Below are 16,484 nucleotides of genomic sequence, written 5' to 3' on the forward strand. Positions count from 1 at the left end.
CTGAGCTTTCATTTTCTCAAAGGCAGAGCAGGATACCCAGGGCTCGGTTTACACCTATCACCATTTCTAGCCACTGGGGGACCATAGGCAGGCTGGGGGAACTCATATTAATATTAAAAAACCTCATAAAGTGAAATTTCCATGCCATGGGACCTTTAATAAATGCATTTTAAAGAAACTAATGCACTCAATTTAAAATCACTGAACATAATCAGGAGCAGAAGATCTATCTCTGTTTCTTTGTGATGACACTCACACATACTGTACATATCTCTATCTATACTGTATGTGAGGATTTTATTTTCGTGTGTAGTGCATGGTCTGTTGCCAAATAGGTGTTCCCAACAACAGCAGCTGTTGCCCCCCACCTCCGAGCTGTAGCTATAAAAAGAAGATGCAACCAACAATCCATCATCAATGGCGTCTCTCCCTTTTTGGTGCGAAGCCTTTTAAAGCTGTAATGAACAGGAGGCCGAGAGAGGCCGAGCGCAGGTACTGATGTGTTGCAACAGAGATCAGACACACACACAAAACAAACCAGTTAATGGTCACTCACCAGGTAAAACTGGGTACTTTCACTAAAGGCAGTTTCCATAGAAACACGTCTCCTGTGGCATTTGGGGGACGGACAGTGGAGAGAGTCACCAGAGACACGGTGGTGAAAGGGGGGCGAGTATACAGTATTAAGTGCTCTTATAACATGAGTCAGAGAGTGAGGGAGAGATGGGACGAGGCAAAGAGTGTTAGGGGGCAGCAATGCAACGTCTACATTTGATTTTAAGTAGATTCTAAATTAGGTGCAAGAGGTTACTCTTAGTGGATACTTTTCTGATCCATATTACTGAGTGACAAAAGATACAATCTCTGTACAAACAATAGCATTTGTCCTTGAAATAAAGATATATATATATATATATATATAGAAACATATTACTGAGTGACAACGTAAATGAGGAAGAGAGAAATCTGTGGTCTAGAAAAAAAAAGCATTTTTAAAAACCTTTTTGGTTTTGATTGAGGCTACTTATCTTCCTAATTATTTGCCCAAGAACACTCCACTGAGAGCAAGAGGACACATATTTTAACACAGAAATCACATATTTTAACACAGTTTACATTTCTGTAATGTTTTATTTTCACCCTGATCTCACAGAATTCCGTGAAATGAACACGGCCCCTTAACTCAAAATCTGTGGCAGTTTCACGGAATCGCAAAACATTCCGTGAATGGCCCACGGAAGAATTCCGTTAAATAAACACGGCCCCTTAAGTTAAGGAAAAGGTCGTGGGTGGGCTTACGGTTCCGTGACACGCGAGAAGAACGGGACGGAAAAGAAGAAAGTGACTTTAGGAAACTTGACATGCAGGACACGAACCCTGGTCTCCTGGGTGAAAGTCCTGTGTTTGACCCATCCACCGCCACCCCAACCAACCTCCTTATGCAGAATTTCGACCTTACATAGTACTCGCTGTCATAGTCACTCTTAATGCTACGCCATCTTCTCATTGACTTTACATTGGCATTGTTTTCCGTGGTGGCCACACGGAATTTTCACCCATTTCCGTGCCACCACCACATAATGCGCCGTTTACAGTTCGTGATCATTTCACGGAATTCTGTGCGACCTTTCTGTTTGGTAATCCAGATTTTAGTATTTGGGTTTTTGGGTTGGGGATGTAAAGAGAAGTAGAAAATAATATAGAGGAAGACATTTTCTGTCCTTTTATTTACTGTAAATTCAATTCAGTTCAATTTTATTTGTAGAGTCAAATCATAACAGACGTTATCTCAGGACACTTTACAGATTTACTGAGTACCCGGGCGTGTGGCGAGGGCCCAAAAAGATGCTAGAATGAATAGCTGTGGATGCGGAGAGGGGCCCATAGAGAATGACTTTCTACAGGGCCCAGAATTTTGTGCCACACCAATGTATCTCTGCATCACTAACTCCTCCATAATCTCATAATTTCACAGATTAATAGTCGGTCATAATCTGTGGCACTGAAATAAGACAGGTGGAGTCACTAGCCTACTTCCCGGAGATTTCATGACTGTTAATCCCAAAAGAGGCACAGGGAGAAAGACAAAGACAAGCAGGATGGGTGGGAGTGTGGGGTGTGTGTGTGTGTGTGTGTGTGTGTGTGTGTGTGGGGGGGGAGAATTAAGATGCAGTGTCCACTTGCCCTAAAGCCTTGTAACCGCCCCTCATGAGACACACTATTACATCGACCACAAAAAAAATATACATCCAGTGTGTGACTACCAGAACGTTATAGCCTGACAAACATGTCATCTAGAGCAATTATGTAAATTGTTCTGAGTCATTTCTCATGTTAAACTGGTCATAACCATAACTGGTCATTGAAAGGAAGAAATCAGCCTTTCTATCTATAACAGGTTTGTATGGAATTACCTGATGCATTCTAAGTCAAATTATGTAACCTGAACATTTTTTTTTCTCAAATCTGATTGTCAAGATGATAATTTCAAACTACAGAATAACCTTTTTACATAAATGCAGTCTATTAACGGAATAGTCCAGTTGAGTCTGTCTCACTAAAGCATTTCTTGCTCTAGGATACTGGGGCTGTGGATGACTGTTGTGAGTCATTCCACTGAGCAGGTTCACTGCATTTCTGTCTTATTTTTCCTTTGTAAAACTAGCTCATAAAGTGTGAAAACTGTGAACACTAAGTAACACATACCTCCTGTTTTCACCTCTGCTTGTCACGAGCCAACCCACAGAGAAGCCAGTGCAAAGAATTATTCCCACGCTACCATCACATACCAGACAACCTCCGTGTTGGCCTCATTTCACATTTTTTTCTCCAACTTTGCAAAACATATTATATTTCCAGTTCCTGTGATATATCAATATGTCCAACTGTAAATTAGGAAACATCTATGACACTTTAAGCTAAATGTGTGAACATTACCATTTATTTGCATTTTATTTTAAGGTGAAAGACTTCAGTTACTTTAATCATCAGTAATTTCGGTCTATATTCCCATCAGCAAAGCTGAATGATCTGACTGTGACCCTGAATGTGTGTTTACTGGACACACAGACAAAAAAAAAGGCAACCACACTTATAGGTTATCATCATCATCATCATCATCATCATCAGCAGCAGCAGCAGCTCACTATGTCGTCTATTGAATGTCTACACTCAGCCAATATCATACCTATTACCTAGTAGATACACAGTATAGCTGCTGGTTTCTCAAAGTATGACAGGTCAGTTTTTGGGGTGAAATGTCTCAGTGTCTCATTCTGTATTTATTTATTTATCTTAACAGTGGTCGATGCTGAGTGGTCCTGAAAAGGCCATTAAGGCTGTTTGAATAAAAGACAAGATTAGTTCAGAGTGACGTAGAGAGAGATCAATAACGTTCTCCTCGACAATGAAATTCTTAAATATACAAACTAAAAAGATCACGTGGTCTCCTGTGATAGACTTATGTATGAGGTGCTTTGTTTTTTTTGCGAATAAAATGTTTTATTAAAGGTTGTCAAAAAAAAATTTCATTTTTGTATTGATCCAAGCCACGAGCTGATCGTTTATATGATCCGTGTTCCCTCTTTCCCTTTACTCTTTTATGAGGCCATTCATTTCCCTTTTTAAGGCTGCAGAAGCAGAGATTTCTGACTTATGTAAGATGTACAAAAACAACACTAACCCACAAAATAATCCAAAAGTTAAAAAAAAACAAAGAAGAGATGCCAAACTTTCTTGGCATGTTTGAAGTAAATCAACAGGTGTGCAACGACGTCATTGCTTCAAAGTACATTTTATACCTGCTGTACCTTAATATGTTTCCAGGTGATGCCTTTGAGTCCCACCAGAGATTCACAGTATATGACAGAGAAGTGTGACTGTTCCCTAGATCACACACACGACACAGCAGTTTCCATGATGCCTGAGCTTTTGTCTGTCTGCTGTATTCTGCTGTGATAGCTGTGAAAGAGCGTACTGTCTGAAGGTAAAACTAAAACTCGCCTAATGTCTGTCATATGGAGTGCCAAGTTGTGACGTGAATTTATTCATCAACTAAAAACTGAATCCATCAAGATATTATTGTGTACATCTCCTGATACTGAAATGCTATTTGAACATTAATGATACTCACCCTGCAAGTTAGTTGTCGTTTTCCGTCACTTGGTTGTAACTGGAGTTCCTTGTTCTTCACTTCTCAAAGTCTAACTTTCACTGGCCAGAGCAAAGGTCTCACATCCTTAGATCTATGTGGTCTGTGATTCCTTCTCCTCTCTTCATTCTTCCTCTCTTTTAGTTTCTCCTTTTAGTTTCTTCTTCATCGCTTATTCATTCTTTCATCCCTGTTGTTTCCACTGCCTCCTTTCGCTGACTATAATCCTGTCTATGCAGCACTCTCTTGTGTGTACGCATTCACCCCGGGCTGAAAATGCTGTGTCAATCTCCCCTCTGCAGACCATGGGTTCGGAAGGGAGGGAGGGAGAGGAGAGGAGAGGAGAGGAGAGGAGAGGAGAGGGGAGGAGAGGAGAGGATAGGAGAGGGGAGGGGAGGAGAGGAGAGGAGGGGAGAGGAGAGGGAGAGGAGGAGAGGAGAGGGGAGGAGGGGGAGGGAGAGGAGAGGAGAGGGAGAGGAGGGAGGGGGGAGGAGAGGAGAGGAGAGGGAGGAGGGGAGGGGAGGAGAGGGAGAGAGGGAGGAGGAGGAGAGGAGAGGAGAGGGGAGGGGAGGAGAGGAGAGGAGAGGAGAGGGGAGGGAGGGGGAGGGGAGAGGAGAGGAGGAGAGGAGAGGGAGAGGAGAGGGAGGGAGGAGGAGAGGGAGGAGAGGAGAGGGGAGAGGGAGAGGAGAGGGAGGAGGAGAGAGGGAGAGGGAGGGGGAGGAGAGGAGAGGAGAGGAGAGGAGAGGAGAGGAGAGGAGAGGGGAGGAGAGGAGAGGAGAGGGGAGGAGAGGAGAGGAGAGGAGAGGAGAGGAGAGGAGAGGAGAGGAATTAAAAGAAAGGCAAAGAGAGAAAGGGAGAGGAGATGATACCACTTTGCCTGTGCACTCTAAGCATGTGTAGGTGTTGAATAAAGCCTGATGTGCACATGCAAGCAAGCTAGAGCTCGTTTGAGTCATGATTTCAAGGCTAACACTCTTCGAGGAACAACAGACATGATACTGTAATAACATGGGAGTTAATCGGCCTGCAAAAATCTAACAAACAAAGCCCCGCAGCTCTGTTAACACGTGTTAAATGACACATAAACACAGAGTTACACAGGGAAGAAAAGAGCTGGTTTGAAGGTTTCGAACAGCGTAGCAGCAGTTTTTCAGCCCTGCTTCATTTTATGCTGAATTGCACTTTACATGAACTTAACTTTGGTGGTTCCATAATGTATGCAAAATAGGAAGGTAAAGAATGGCCTTCCCACTTTTTACCCTTTGACTGCACAGTGTCAGCTAATGTGACCCGGGACGGAGCAGAACTTCTGGACAGGGAGCAACGTTTGAGGATTTTGGGAAAGGGATTTTTTTTTAGCATTGTAGCACGAGTATTTGGTTGAAGTATCGTTCAGCTTATCTCTTGGATTCAGCTGTGATTTTCCAGTTCATTCAACTTAATGATGGAGAATATATAGTATGAACCTGTAGACTACTACTGCATTTGCCGTTATGGTTATGGCGGAATGGTCGTTGAACATTGTATGCCTTTTAGTGACAGAGATGACAGGAAGTGAGGGGAGACGCAGGGATGGGAGTGGCATGTATACCAAAGGTACGCTCAGATGCAAGCTGGGGTCAAGGGTGCTCGTGGGAGGGTCATTGGCAATATTGGCAAATATTTGATGTTAAGTAAATGCAAATAAATGCAAATAAAAGTAAACAATTGTAAAAAAGTAAAACTACATTTAATAATAAATAAATGTCCCTGTTAGTGTACAACACAGTCTCACGGCAGTTTGTGAAATGGTCACGTAATTTAATCTGATTCGTGTACACAAACACATTTATCTCATTATAATACCAACAATTGCAGAGCTGTATACAGCGGGACGGGTTGGGTTTAGGAAAAGAAGAACGGGACGGTTGGGTTTAGGAAACGTGACACGCGGGACCTGATCCCCGGTCTCCTGGGTCCTGTGTAAGATATGCTTTCCATTGAAATACATTAGTTTAAAAAACATGCTGACCATCACGAAAAAAACGAGATAAACGTGTTCGTGTACACGAGTCAAATAGATTAAATTACGTGACCAGTTCACGACCTGCCGTGGGTTGTAGTGTGTCAAATAACTTGTGTTAATTTGTAAGCAGCGTTTCAGTCTTGTAACATTATGCTAGGTGCCTTTTAAATCTCTTTAATTATCATGTTTTATAGCTACAATGTTAGGTTGAAAAGTGAATTAGAGCTGCATATGTATAAATGTAGTGGAGTTAAAGCGTCCCCAAATGGGAAAACCTTACCTCAAGACTGTACTTAAATTAGAAGAAGAAATCTTTATTTGTCACACACAGTACCATGTGCAGTGACATTTGTTCTCTGCATTTTAACCCATCGAAACTAGCTAATTAGGGCAGCCATAGCCCGGCGCCTGGGGACCAACTCCAGTTGTAATGTCAGTACCTAAGTCAAGTGTAATTGCAGGAGTTACCTTGCATGCATGTCTAAGTATAAGTATAAGTGCACTTTTCCACTTCTGCTCATTTAAAGAACAAAAAACTAGCTACAAAACTACATGTTAGCTTAGAAACTAAAATGTACGAATTCTTTACATTTCTACCTTTCATGTAACCATCAGAGGTTTGTATATAGTGTCTGAAAAACAGACTTCTAAACCACCTCAACAATCTCACCATAACTTTGTGTGAGTGAATGAAGATTGACATAGTTTCGTTATGCTCAATAGAAAGACCCCAAGAGACAGTTTCTAGTTTAATTTAGAATCCCTTGCTCCACATGACTATATGACATATGAATTGAGCAAAAACAGTTTCTATGGAAACAGCTCCCCTCCCCTCCTGCCCTCACCCGCAGCACCCCTTTTGCACCCCCCTCCCCCTCCCTCCCTCTCCCTCCCTCTTGCTCTCCTTCTTTCCCTGTCTCTCTCTGAAATTATAGAGCAGAGGTGGAAACTCTTTTCAAAATGTCTCCCTGAATAGGGATGTGGGTGTGCATCTGTCCGTTTGACAAATTCACAGAGGAGAAACGAGGGGGGGCGGATGGAGACGCAGCACTGTAACAGAAACTTAGAGGACAGATAGAGGGAGCGTCTGAGGGTACACTGCGAAGGAAGTGGAACATGTGAAAGAAGTGTGTTAGAGTTGTGCTGTTGAAGATGACATAACGAGAACTATCCAAGGGTCATTTAAACATGACAAGGACTGTGTGAGTATATAGGACACACTGGAGCCTAATTCAGTACAGTTATACCAATACACACACACACATAAAGAGAGAGAATAACGCAAGAGTAATACTCAAGGAAGGCAACCACACATCAAGGTCAGTCCACCAAAAGACATCTTGAATGATGGGTACAGCAGAATGATGGTACGGGTCAGCCAATATAAACATACATGTTGTCATGTTATGAGCATTTCTGTGAATTCTTTCTTAAATTATTGAACTTTTAAAGTTTGAAAAAATATATGAATTATAGAGTGTGGTCTAGACCTACTCTCTCTGTAACGTGCCCTGAGATAACTTCTGTTATGATTTGACACTATACATAAAACGTAATTTAATTGAATTGAAGAAAGAGGAAATGCTACATTAGGAGTTTTTCTTTATCCTGACATTGAAAACTGGTCTGGAAGAGATTGTTTCAGGTCTAATTCTGGTCAAATTTGACTCCTATAAACATAGCGTGCACATGAAAAATGTTTCTTTGTAGCTGCATCAGAACCTAAATGATTAAACGTCTACTCTGTTAGTCTGCTGCCCATTTAATACAAGCCATTTGTCATTGTTACATTGATAAATAGGTTTACAATGTGAATCCAAACTATGTAAAAGTCAAATAAAGCCTCAAATATGACTTAGATTGTAGAGAATATAAAGACTTGGATAACTGTGATAATGCTCAAGCTTTAAAAAGAAGCTCCAGGTGGTTAATTTACATGAATAAATATATCTTTTAATCACTCTGTAAGGGACGCTTTAAAGATAATCACAGCTTTTACCAGCTGTAGTGTCAGTGCTCACAGCTGAGGGGAGCCTTTGCCATACAGGTTTGTGGTTTTAAACAGCCACTAAATGACTGGGTACCGTCCATAACAGGAAAAAAGACTGTGTATAATGGAATAAAAGTAGGAGATTGAAAGTTGCAGACAGACTGATCAGACAGTCACTCAGTCCAGCAGCATCTGAGGGCAGACCGGACTGTGTGTATGTATAAATAGCTACTAATCAGGCCTGGGTGTCAGATTAGTTCCCATAACCTTTTGCTCAGCACACGCTCATTACGGTAGCCTATGTATGGGTCAGCTCTGTCCAGAAGATGTCCTCTACAGTACATTTGTCTGGAATAAATCACCCCTAGAAGACTAATTAACCATCATTGTATTGCATATTTTATATGTAATTGTCTGTTTCTACTTATTTCCTCCCTCTTTGTTGTTCATTTATCACTCTTACTCTTCTTGACTATTTCACATAATATGAACACTTCTGCTTGAGAATAACACTCAACTTGAACAGCCAGTAACAGAAAAAGGGACCCCAGGCTCTGTGCTCGATGCTTCAGTGGTGTTTACAGAAGCTGCGTACTGTGTGTGTGTGTGTGTGTGTGTGTGTGTGTGTGTGTGTGTGTGTGTGTGTGTGTGTGTGTGTGTGTGTGTGTGTGTGTGGTGCCCCCTCACTTCTCCACAGATGAGGTGTAAGTAGGCTGAAAGCATTTCCTCTGTAATCTAAGGTGTCCTGTGCTGATTTTTAAGACATCAAACATAGGAGTAGGATGCAGGGCAGCAGGATGTGTGTGATAACAGAAATCAGCTGCAATTTGTGGATTAAGAGGGAGGACGGAGGAAGAGATGGAGGCGACGGGATTCGATGGAAGGGGAGACACAGAGTGATGAGAAATGAAGGGAGAGTGATTTTAGGTTTTGTCTGTGATTCAGGAAGCAAAATTAGGAGAAAAGAGAGGCAGGTAGCGCGGATGTGCCAGAAGACGGAGAGGGTGGAGAGTATTTAAAACACTGAAAAGCATGAGTACAATGCCCTCAGTGGATGAAAAGGTTTTTGGATAAGATTATTTTAGCATTCTAAAGACTCATCTCAATTTCCTTTATATAAGAATAACACAAATAGAAACAGCTCATCACACAGATGACGACTTAAAACATCCGTCCCTGTGTGGGATGAGATGTTTTCAAATTACAATCTGTCACAGATAATTATTCATCATCTGTGACATATGATTGCTAATGACATCCACTAATTTAAGTTTGAATCATTTCAATGTGATCTGACTATTTTTATTATTATTATTATTATTATTACTATTATTATTATACATGTTTGCATCTAATTACATTTAATTATGCGTATTAACATCTCAACCTGCAGGCGCATATTTTTTTTATTTATTTTCAACCTGCAGGTGCATATTGGTGTATGATTCATGTAGACCTACCAACGTTGATGAAGGATGTAGGCAAAATAAGACCATTTATTTGTAAAGCACATTTCACACACAAAGGCAATTCCAAGTGTTTGGCATAATGTGTACCATCAAACAGGAAATGCAAATAAAATATTGAAACACAAATGAAAAGAATACAAACCATTATAAAAACAGCTAAATTAATACAAGATAGGTTTGTTGCATCTCTCTCTCACTTGTTTCCTGTCATCTCTCCACTATTGTGATCTGATAAAGGCATATAATAATAATGTCTAATAATACATTTTAACTCATTTTAGACCAACTTATTGTATAAATAAATCAATGATTCAGTAAGCCTATTTCCCCCACATAATTATATTTCTAGCAGTGTGGGGATGGCTTTGAAACAGCAAATAAAATGGAAAAGCTTCATTTTTTTGTGATTTTCTTTTAATTTCCTATCCTATCCTAAAAGTATAGTTGAAGGAACAATAGTAATCTGATACTGGAAAATAAAGACACAATTCCCATTTATGTTTAAAGAAAAAATAATGGAAATCCAATCCAAATCCATTTTAATGATTTTCCTCCTATTGAAAAGAATGGTGTTCTAATTACTTATTGCCTGCAGTCTGTCGCCACCTGCTGTTTAATCGGGGTTGTAGCCTACTTCTTTTTTTTTTTGTGATACATTTTTTATTTGCACCTTCAGACATACAAAACAAATTCCACAACGTGTGACAGGTAATAGCAGATGGTGCACAGAACAGATAAACACAAATTGAACAAGAACAAAAACCCTCTCCCACCCCCCACCCTCTGCGGTTTCGAGGAAAAAACAAAAACAAAACAGAAACCACACCTTGCCAAATCACTCTCCTCTACTTCTTGTGGGGTTAAGGTCATTAAGTCTGATATTTGTGCTGCTGCGCCTTTCCACAGGTCTATAGTGGATGATTTGGCTTTGTTAATCCTTGCTGTAGAGAGCTCCAGCATAACTATGTCCAGAAAATACGCCAACCGCTGTTTTATACAAAGCAAGTGGGGAAGGGGGGGTGCAGCGTTGAGCTATCATTTTCTTGGTTGCAGTTGATCCGGCTAACCAGATTTTCCTCTGTCTCCCAAGCAGGTGTAATTTAGAGTCGTCATTAAGTAACAAAACAATCTGGTCAGTAGGAATTCGACATCCCATCACATCAGATATTATTGATGTTGTTTTATTCCAGAACTCATGCACCTGTTCACACTCCCAGACCATATGCAGGAAAGTTCCAGTGTGTTCAGGTTGACAGAACGTGCAATAGGGAGTGGGAATTACTTTAGAGACGTATCTCTTCTGGGGAGTCCAGTATGTCCTATGACATATGTTGAAGTGAATATTTTTGTGTTCTTGGAACAGTGGAAAATATTGTCCCAAACTGTCTCCCAATTAATTGCGTTCCCCTCGGGGCTCAGCTCTCGTTCCCATTTCTTTACTATTGGGAGTTCTCCTATGGATACTTGCATCAGTTTAGCATAAATCTTGGACACTAATCCTCTCACAGGAAAATCAACAAACCATTTAATGACTGGGTGTGCCTAAAGACTGTTTCCCCATGGCACTCCATAACATTTTAGGGCTGACCTTAAGCAAAGATAAAAGTAGAAGGATATCCTGGGGACCTCAAAACTAGCTCTCAGGTTTTCAAAACTCAACATACCTTTCTCGTTGAATAGCTGGTCTAAAGTATAAATACCTCTGCCACTCCACTGCTTACAAGCAAAGGATTTGTTACCAGGCATTAAGTGTGCATTGTACCATATTGGGGTATTCAAATGCCATTTATTGGTGTAGCGTAGTTGCTCCTCCACCTGTTTAAAGTTGGTCAATGTGTTGGTGATAATAGGGCTTGTAGCCTACTTCTTGAGGATGGTCCATAAACCAGCCATACAGACAGTCAGTGCATTAGCATCAAGTTAGCCAGAGAAAGTCAAGCACCTTGTAAAGTAAATATGTATATTTATAACGTTACTAATTAACTAATTATCAAGGAAATTTCGTCAGTGTGGGATCAATATAGTCTAGTTTTGCTTTGAAAAACTCGGAACAGGAAATGGATACATTTGCTTGATGCAGGACGCTTGACGCTGGCTACGTGTCCGAGCTGTCAGCCACGTCACCTCCTCTGAAATAACGTTCTTGTCAGTTCACTGCAGATACAGCAGAGTTTATGAGTGGACTAGGAAGACATTTTATTTAGTTTATCTACATGTTTTTAGATAACGTGCCAACGAGCAGTCGGACAGACTCGGAGTTCACCGTGCAGCTGTTAGCTTCTGTTTAGCCTTTTTTTTTTTTTTTTTTATCTCGGCTTGTCGTTGTTTTACACTCGCTGAGCGCGTTTGCATTTTTTTGTGACTTAACAACTCCGCACTGTCTCTGGAGGACGTGTAAGGGCTGCACGGAGTTGTATTAACGTTTTGTTGTCAAAAGAACACAAACAACATGAATGTCTTTCGTCTGGCGGGTGACGTGTCACATCTGGTGGCTATCATTATCCTGTTACTGAAGATATGGAGGTCCAAATCCTGTGCTGGTAGGCTGACACTGACAACACTGCACTTTAACTTACTGGTGTGACTGAACTGCCTCGCTATAGCAATATGCACGCAGTTGTACACAGTATAGCTACAGCTGTGACTCACAAGTACAGTGTTTTTGTAGATGTCAGTTAAGTTTATAATGTAGGGTGTTGGCATCATGCTGAGGGGTTCTGCAGGAGTGGAAGCTACGTGGCAATGTTAACAAAGCAATCTGCTGCCTGCTCCACCTATTATACATATACTGTTGTTATAAAAGACACAAACTGCAGTATAGCTGCTCCTTTTGCTGTTACATCATAAAATTGGGGGAATCATAACATTGTCTTCTTATATATGTGAGTCGTCCTGCACCAGAAAGTGACCATCAACGTTTGGCTGCACATTAGACTGGGTTTAAACTCGTTTCTCTCTCTCTCTCTGTCTCTCTCTCTCTCTCTGTCTCTTTGTAGGAATCTCTGGGAAGTCTCAGGTGCTGTTTGCACTTGTCTTCACCACCAGGTATCTTGACTTGTTCACAGTCTACATCTCTGCTTACAACACGGTCATGAAGGTAAGAGTGTAGATCACACACAGATACATTCACGCATGCCGTGACCCCAAACCTGAACCCAATGAAACCACACTCTGTTTTCACTAAGGGTCATGCTAGCACAACAAGTTAGGGTCATTCATTTTGCAGTAGTTTAAAGTCCAAAATGTGTCTCCAAATGTTGCCTATATCACACAAAAACACACACACACACACACACACACACACACACACAGGTCAATCAAGGTTCACATACATACTGTATGTAATTACCACTGTATGCAAAGCAGTCTGTCCTAATTACTACAATGTTTCACTGTGTTTACATGGACTTTAATGGCCAATATATAATCAATATTCAACTCTGCTCTCAGGTGGTGTTCCTGGCTATGTCCTATGCTACCGTGTACCTGATCTACATGCGCTTCAGGAACATGGACAACTCTGAGAACGACACGTTCCGCGTGGAGTTCCTGTTGGTACCAGTCATCGGGCTGTCCTTCCTAGAAAACTATGCTTTCACCCCACTGGAGGTAAATAGGCACTCAGGTGGTATCTTCAATACATTTGGGTCCAAGTGTAGAAAGGTTTAAATATCATAAGATCACTCATGGTTGATAAACATGCAGCTTGAGGGGTTTATGGTCACCTTATGCTCAGTTTTTATAAATGTTGCATGTATACTTTTAACACGTCGGTTTAAGTCTCGTGTATCTCCCTCTCACTGATTCCATCCAGATCTTGTGGACCTTCTCCATTTTCCTGGAGGCCGTGGCCATAATGCCGCAGCTCTTCATGATCACCAAGACCGGCGAGGCGGAGTCCATCACCACCCACTACCTGTTCTTCCTCGGCCTCTACCGAGCCCTCTACATAGCCAACTGGGTGTGGCGTTACCACACAGAGGGCTTCTTTGACCAGATCGCCGTGGTGTCCGGCGTCGTGCAGACCATTTTCTACTGCGATTTCTTCTACCTTTACGTCACAAGAGGTGAGTAAAGAGTGACTATTGCAAAGCGGATTATTTAGTATACAAACTGTTGGCTTTGGAGACTTCTGGCTGATTTCAGCTCCGATTGCTTCAAATCAGAGTTAAAGCATTTAGGATGGTCCTAATCTTTAGAGCTCCAGCTGGTATTTTAACTTTTCCTGAGTAACCAATCAATCACATCATCTGTGAAATATCAAAAATAATGATAAAAGCTCATTATAATTTGCCAAATACCCAAAGTAACATTTTCTTCTGATATATTTACTTATTTATTTATTACTGTGTTCATATTGCTTATGTCTTATTTCATGTTTTACTACGTTGTCTTGTCATACTATGTGTCACCTGGGGAAGTGCAATTGAATTTTGTTATGTGCAATGACAATAAAGGCATTCTATTCTATTCTAAAACATGTTGTACATGTATTAGTCTAGCTTCCTATACCCCAAAGAATAGATTTCAAAATTCTTCTGCTGGTTTATAAGTCGCTAAATGGTTTAGGGCCAAATTACCTTTCGCATCTACTTGTTAACTATGAACCGCAGAGGCCTCTAAGATCATCAGGGACAGGTTTGCTTGCCAGAACAAAAAAGGGGGACGCAGCGTTCAGTTTCTATGCACCACGTATCTGGAACAAACTTCCGGTAAACTGTAGATCAGCAGCTACACTCAGCTCTTTTAAATCGAGGCTGAAGACCTTTCTTTTCGATACTGCCTTTGTTTAATTCTTTGCACTGCACTGTATTGGGAATGTTATTCATTTATTCCTGTATTTAATCTGTTTTTGATTAACTGATTTTAATTTTGTATGAATTGCTTTTCATTTTGTATTAAATATTTTTAATTTTGTGTTAACTTGTATTTCTAACTGTGTTTTAATGTTTTATGTAAAGCACATTGAATTGCACCGCTGCTGAAATGTGCTATACAAATAATATTGCCTTGCCTTGCCTTGTCTTGCCTAGTCAGGGCTAGACTAGGCTGTGTGCTGTGGTTACGAGAAATGAATTGTATTCTGTATAGAGTATTGTCTGCTGGGTTGTTAGTTTTTATTCTGGGTTTTCCAGTTCAAGAGGACAAGCATCCTTCTCGGCAGCGGTTCAAGCAAAGAGTCAGAATCTGGTTAGGAGACTGGGAATAGTGTTTGGTGTTAGCTCACCTGGTAAACAGAGAAATGGGAAACGTTTGATTTTGTGGTTTCAAAAGCAAACTCTGACCTCAAGCCTGCTTTGTTCTTCCTCTTTGTCCTCTGCCTGTCTGCAGTGCTTCGAGGAAGAGGAAAGATGAGCCTGCCGATGCCCATTTAACGCAGACGCCTCAGCCACCCATCTGTGCCTGCTACAGCTCAGCATCTGAACACAGACCCTTCCGTTCAACTGTACATGTTTAGCAATGGGACTAATGGTCTGACATCATTCTGTAGACCCAAATGTGTGCATCTCTAGAGATTGATTTTCTGTGTGATTGATACTTTGTGTGTGAGCCTGTATGTCTGCAAGTGCGCGTATGCATATGTGTGCGTACATGCACTGATGCATGTTTTTTGTTTTTCTTTTATAAGATGCAAATGTGACACTGGAGATGTGTCCCCGATGTGCACGTGGAACTTAAATTCAGGCAAGTGATTGACACTATAGACACTGTATTTGTCTTCACTTTCCCTTTTAGGGTCCGAGAGAGACGTTGTCTCTGGAGACTGTTGCAATGTTGAATCCACACAATTGTAAGTAGATTGTAGATTGTCTGTAGCTTCAGATCCAGAGTTTCCTGCGTTAAAGCTGTAAGAGTGTCCAAAGTTTCATGTCAAAGCTTTCTACACTTTATCCAACGTTTTACAATCTCAGTCTTCTCTGATCACTAAAGGTGCTGTAGGTAGGATAGGTCCAGGACTTAGCCAAAACATTTGAACATTTTCAACAACTACTTCTCTCCCCCCTTTCTGCTAAAGCCCAAAACGTTCTCCTTAGCCCCTCCCCCCACAAGGGAGAATGAATGCGTCTGCATGAGCAGTGATTGACACGCAGTTAGACACCCCCCCTGGCCCTGATTGGAGCATCTGAACAGGGAGCGGTGGATTTTTGCAAATACTACAGGCTGTAGGTGGAGCCAGAGGAGCTTTTCTTTTTTTAATGACCTGCTTCATGTAGTTCTACTGGAACATAGGGTCAGTTTCAGCAAATATGATTTTGAGTTGAGTTTTATAAGTCTTACCTACTGCACCTTTAACAGGAGTGACATATATTGCAGTACATCTTCCACAAAGTGTCTTTCTTTTTGTTTATGTAATTTTAACACTCCCTGAGTAGTTTACTGTATCACATGCAAACGACTTCACTTAATGCTAAGTATGTTCCTTTTTTTATTTCCACTTAATCCTCGTCTTTTATATTCCAATGTATTTCTTCATGGGAGCAAAAAGGGCTAAACATTTAGTCATGTCTTAAATGAAATGACGCCAAAGATAAAACGGATAACTGCTGCAATGTTTTGGTTTTTCTTTGGTAGTTTCCTTGACTGTCTTAAAAAGTCTTAAAAAAATAGAATAAATAAAAAAAAGAGGGGGAAATGGCAGCAGAGTGTGTTAAATTTCTGTAAAAGATTAACCTGTTTTTATCACAATAAGTTAAATTGCAAACCATGTGAATGACATTACCTTTTATTATAACATGAGTTATCGCAATTCAAAGGTGTGGCTATGTTCTTTGTTACCAATCCACAAACTGCAACACACCAGGATGTTTACCTTTCTGAAGGGTACACACGCACACACACACACGTATTCTTATTTAACAGTGGTCTGAA

General features: G+C 40.9%; 1 protein-coding gene across 1 annotated transcript; it reads left to right on the forward strand.

Annotated features, from left to right (window-relative positions):
- Positions 1 to 11,694: 11,694 nt before the first annotated feature.
- kdelr3 (KDEL endoplasmic reticulum protein retention receptor 3) lies at positions 11,695 to 16,222 on the forward strand. Its single transcript, XM_078270606.1, has 5 exons — positions 11,695 to 12,154; positions 12,611 to 12,711; positions 13,065 to 13,223; positions 13,429 to 13,681; positions 14,946 to 16,222. Exons 1-5 carry the CDS (start codon positions 12,064 to 12,066, stop codon positions 14,987 to 14,989), a joined length of 648 nt encoding a protein of 215 aa, XP_078126732.1. The 5' UTR covers positions 11,695 to 12,063; the 3' UTR covers positions 14,990 to 16,222.
- The last annotated feature ends 262 nt before the right edge of the window (positions 16,223 to 16,484 follow it).

The sequence above is a fragment of the Sander vitreus genome, chromosome 15 (assembly GCF_031162955.1).
Source record: "Sander vitreus isolate 19-12246 chromosome 15, sanVit1, whole genome shotgun sequence".
Taxonomy (NCBI): domain Eukaryota; kingdom Metazoa; phylum Chordata; class Actinopteri; order Perciformes; family Percidae; genus Sander; species Sander vitreus.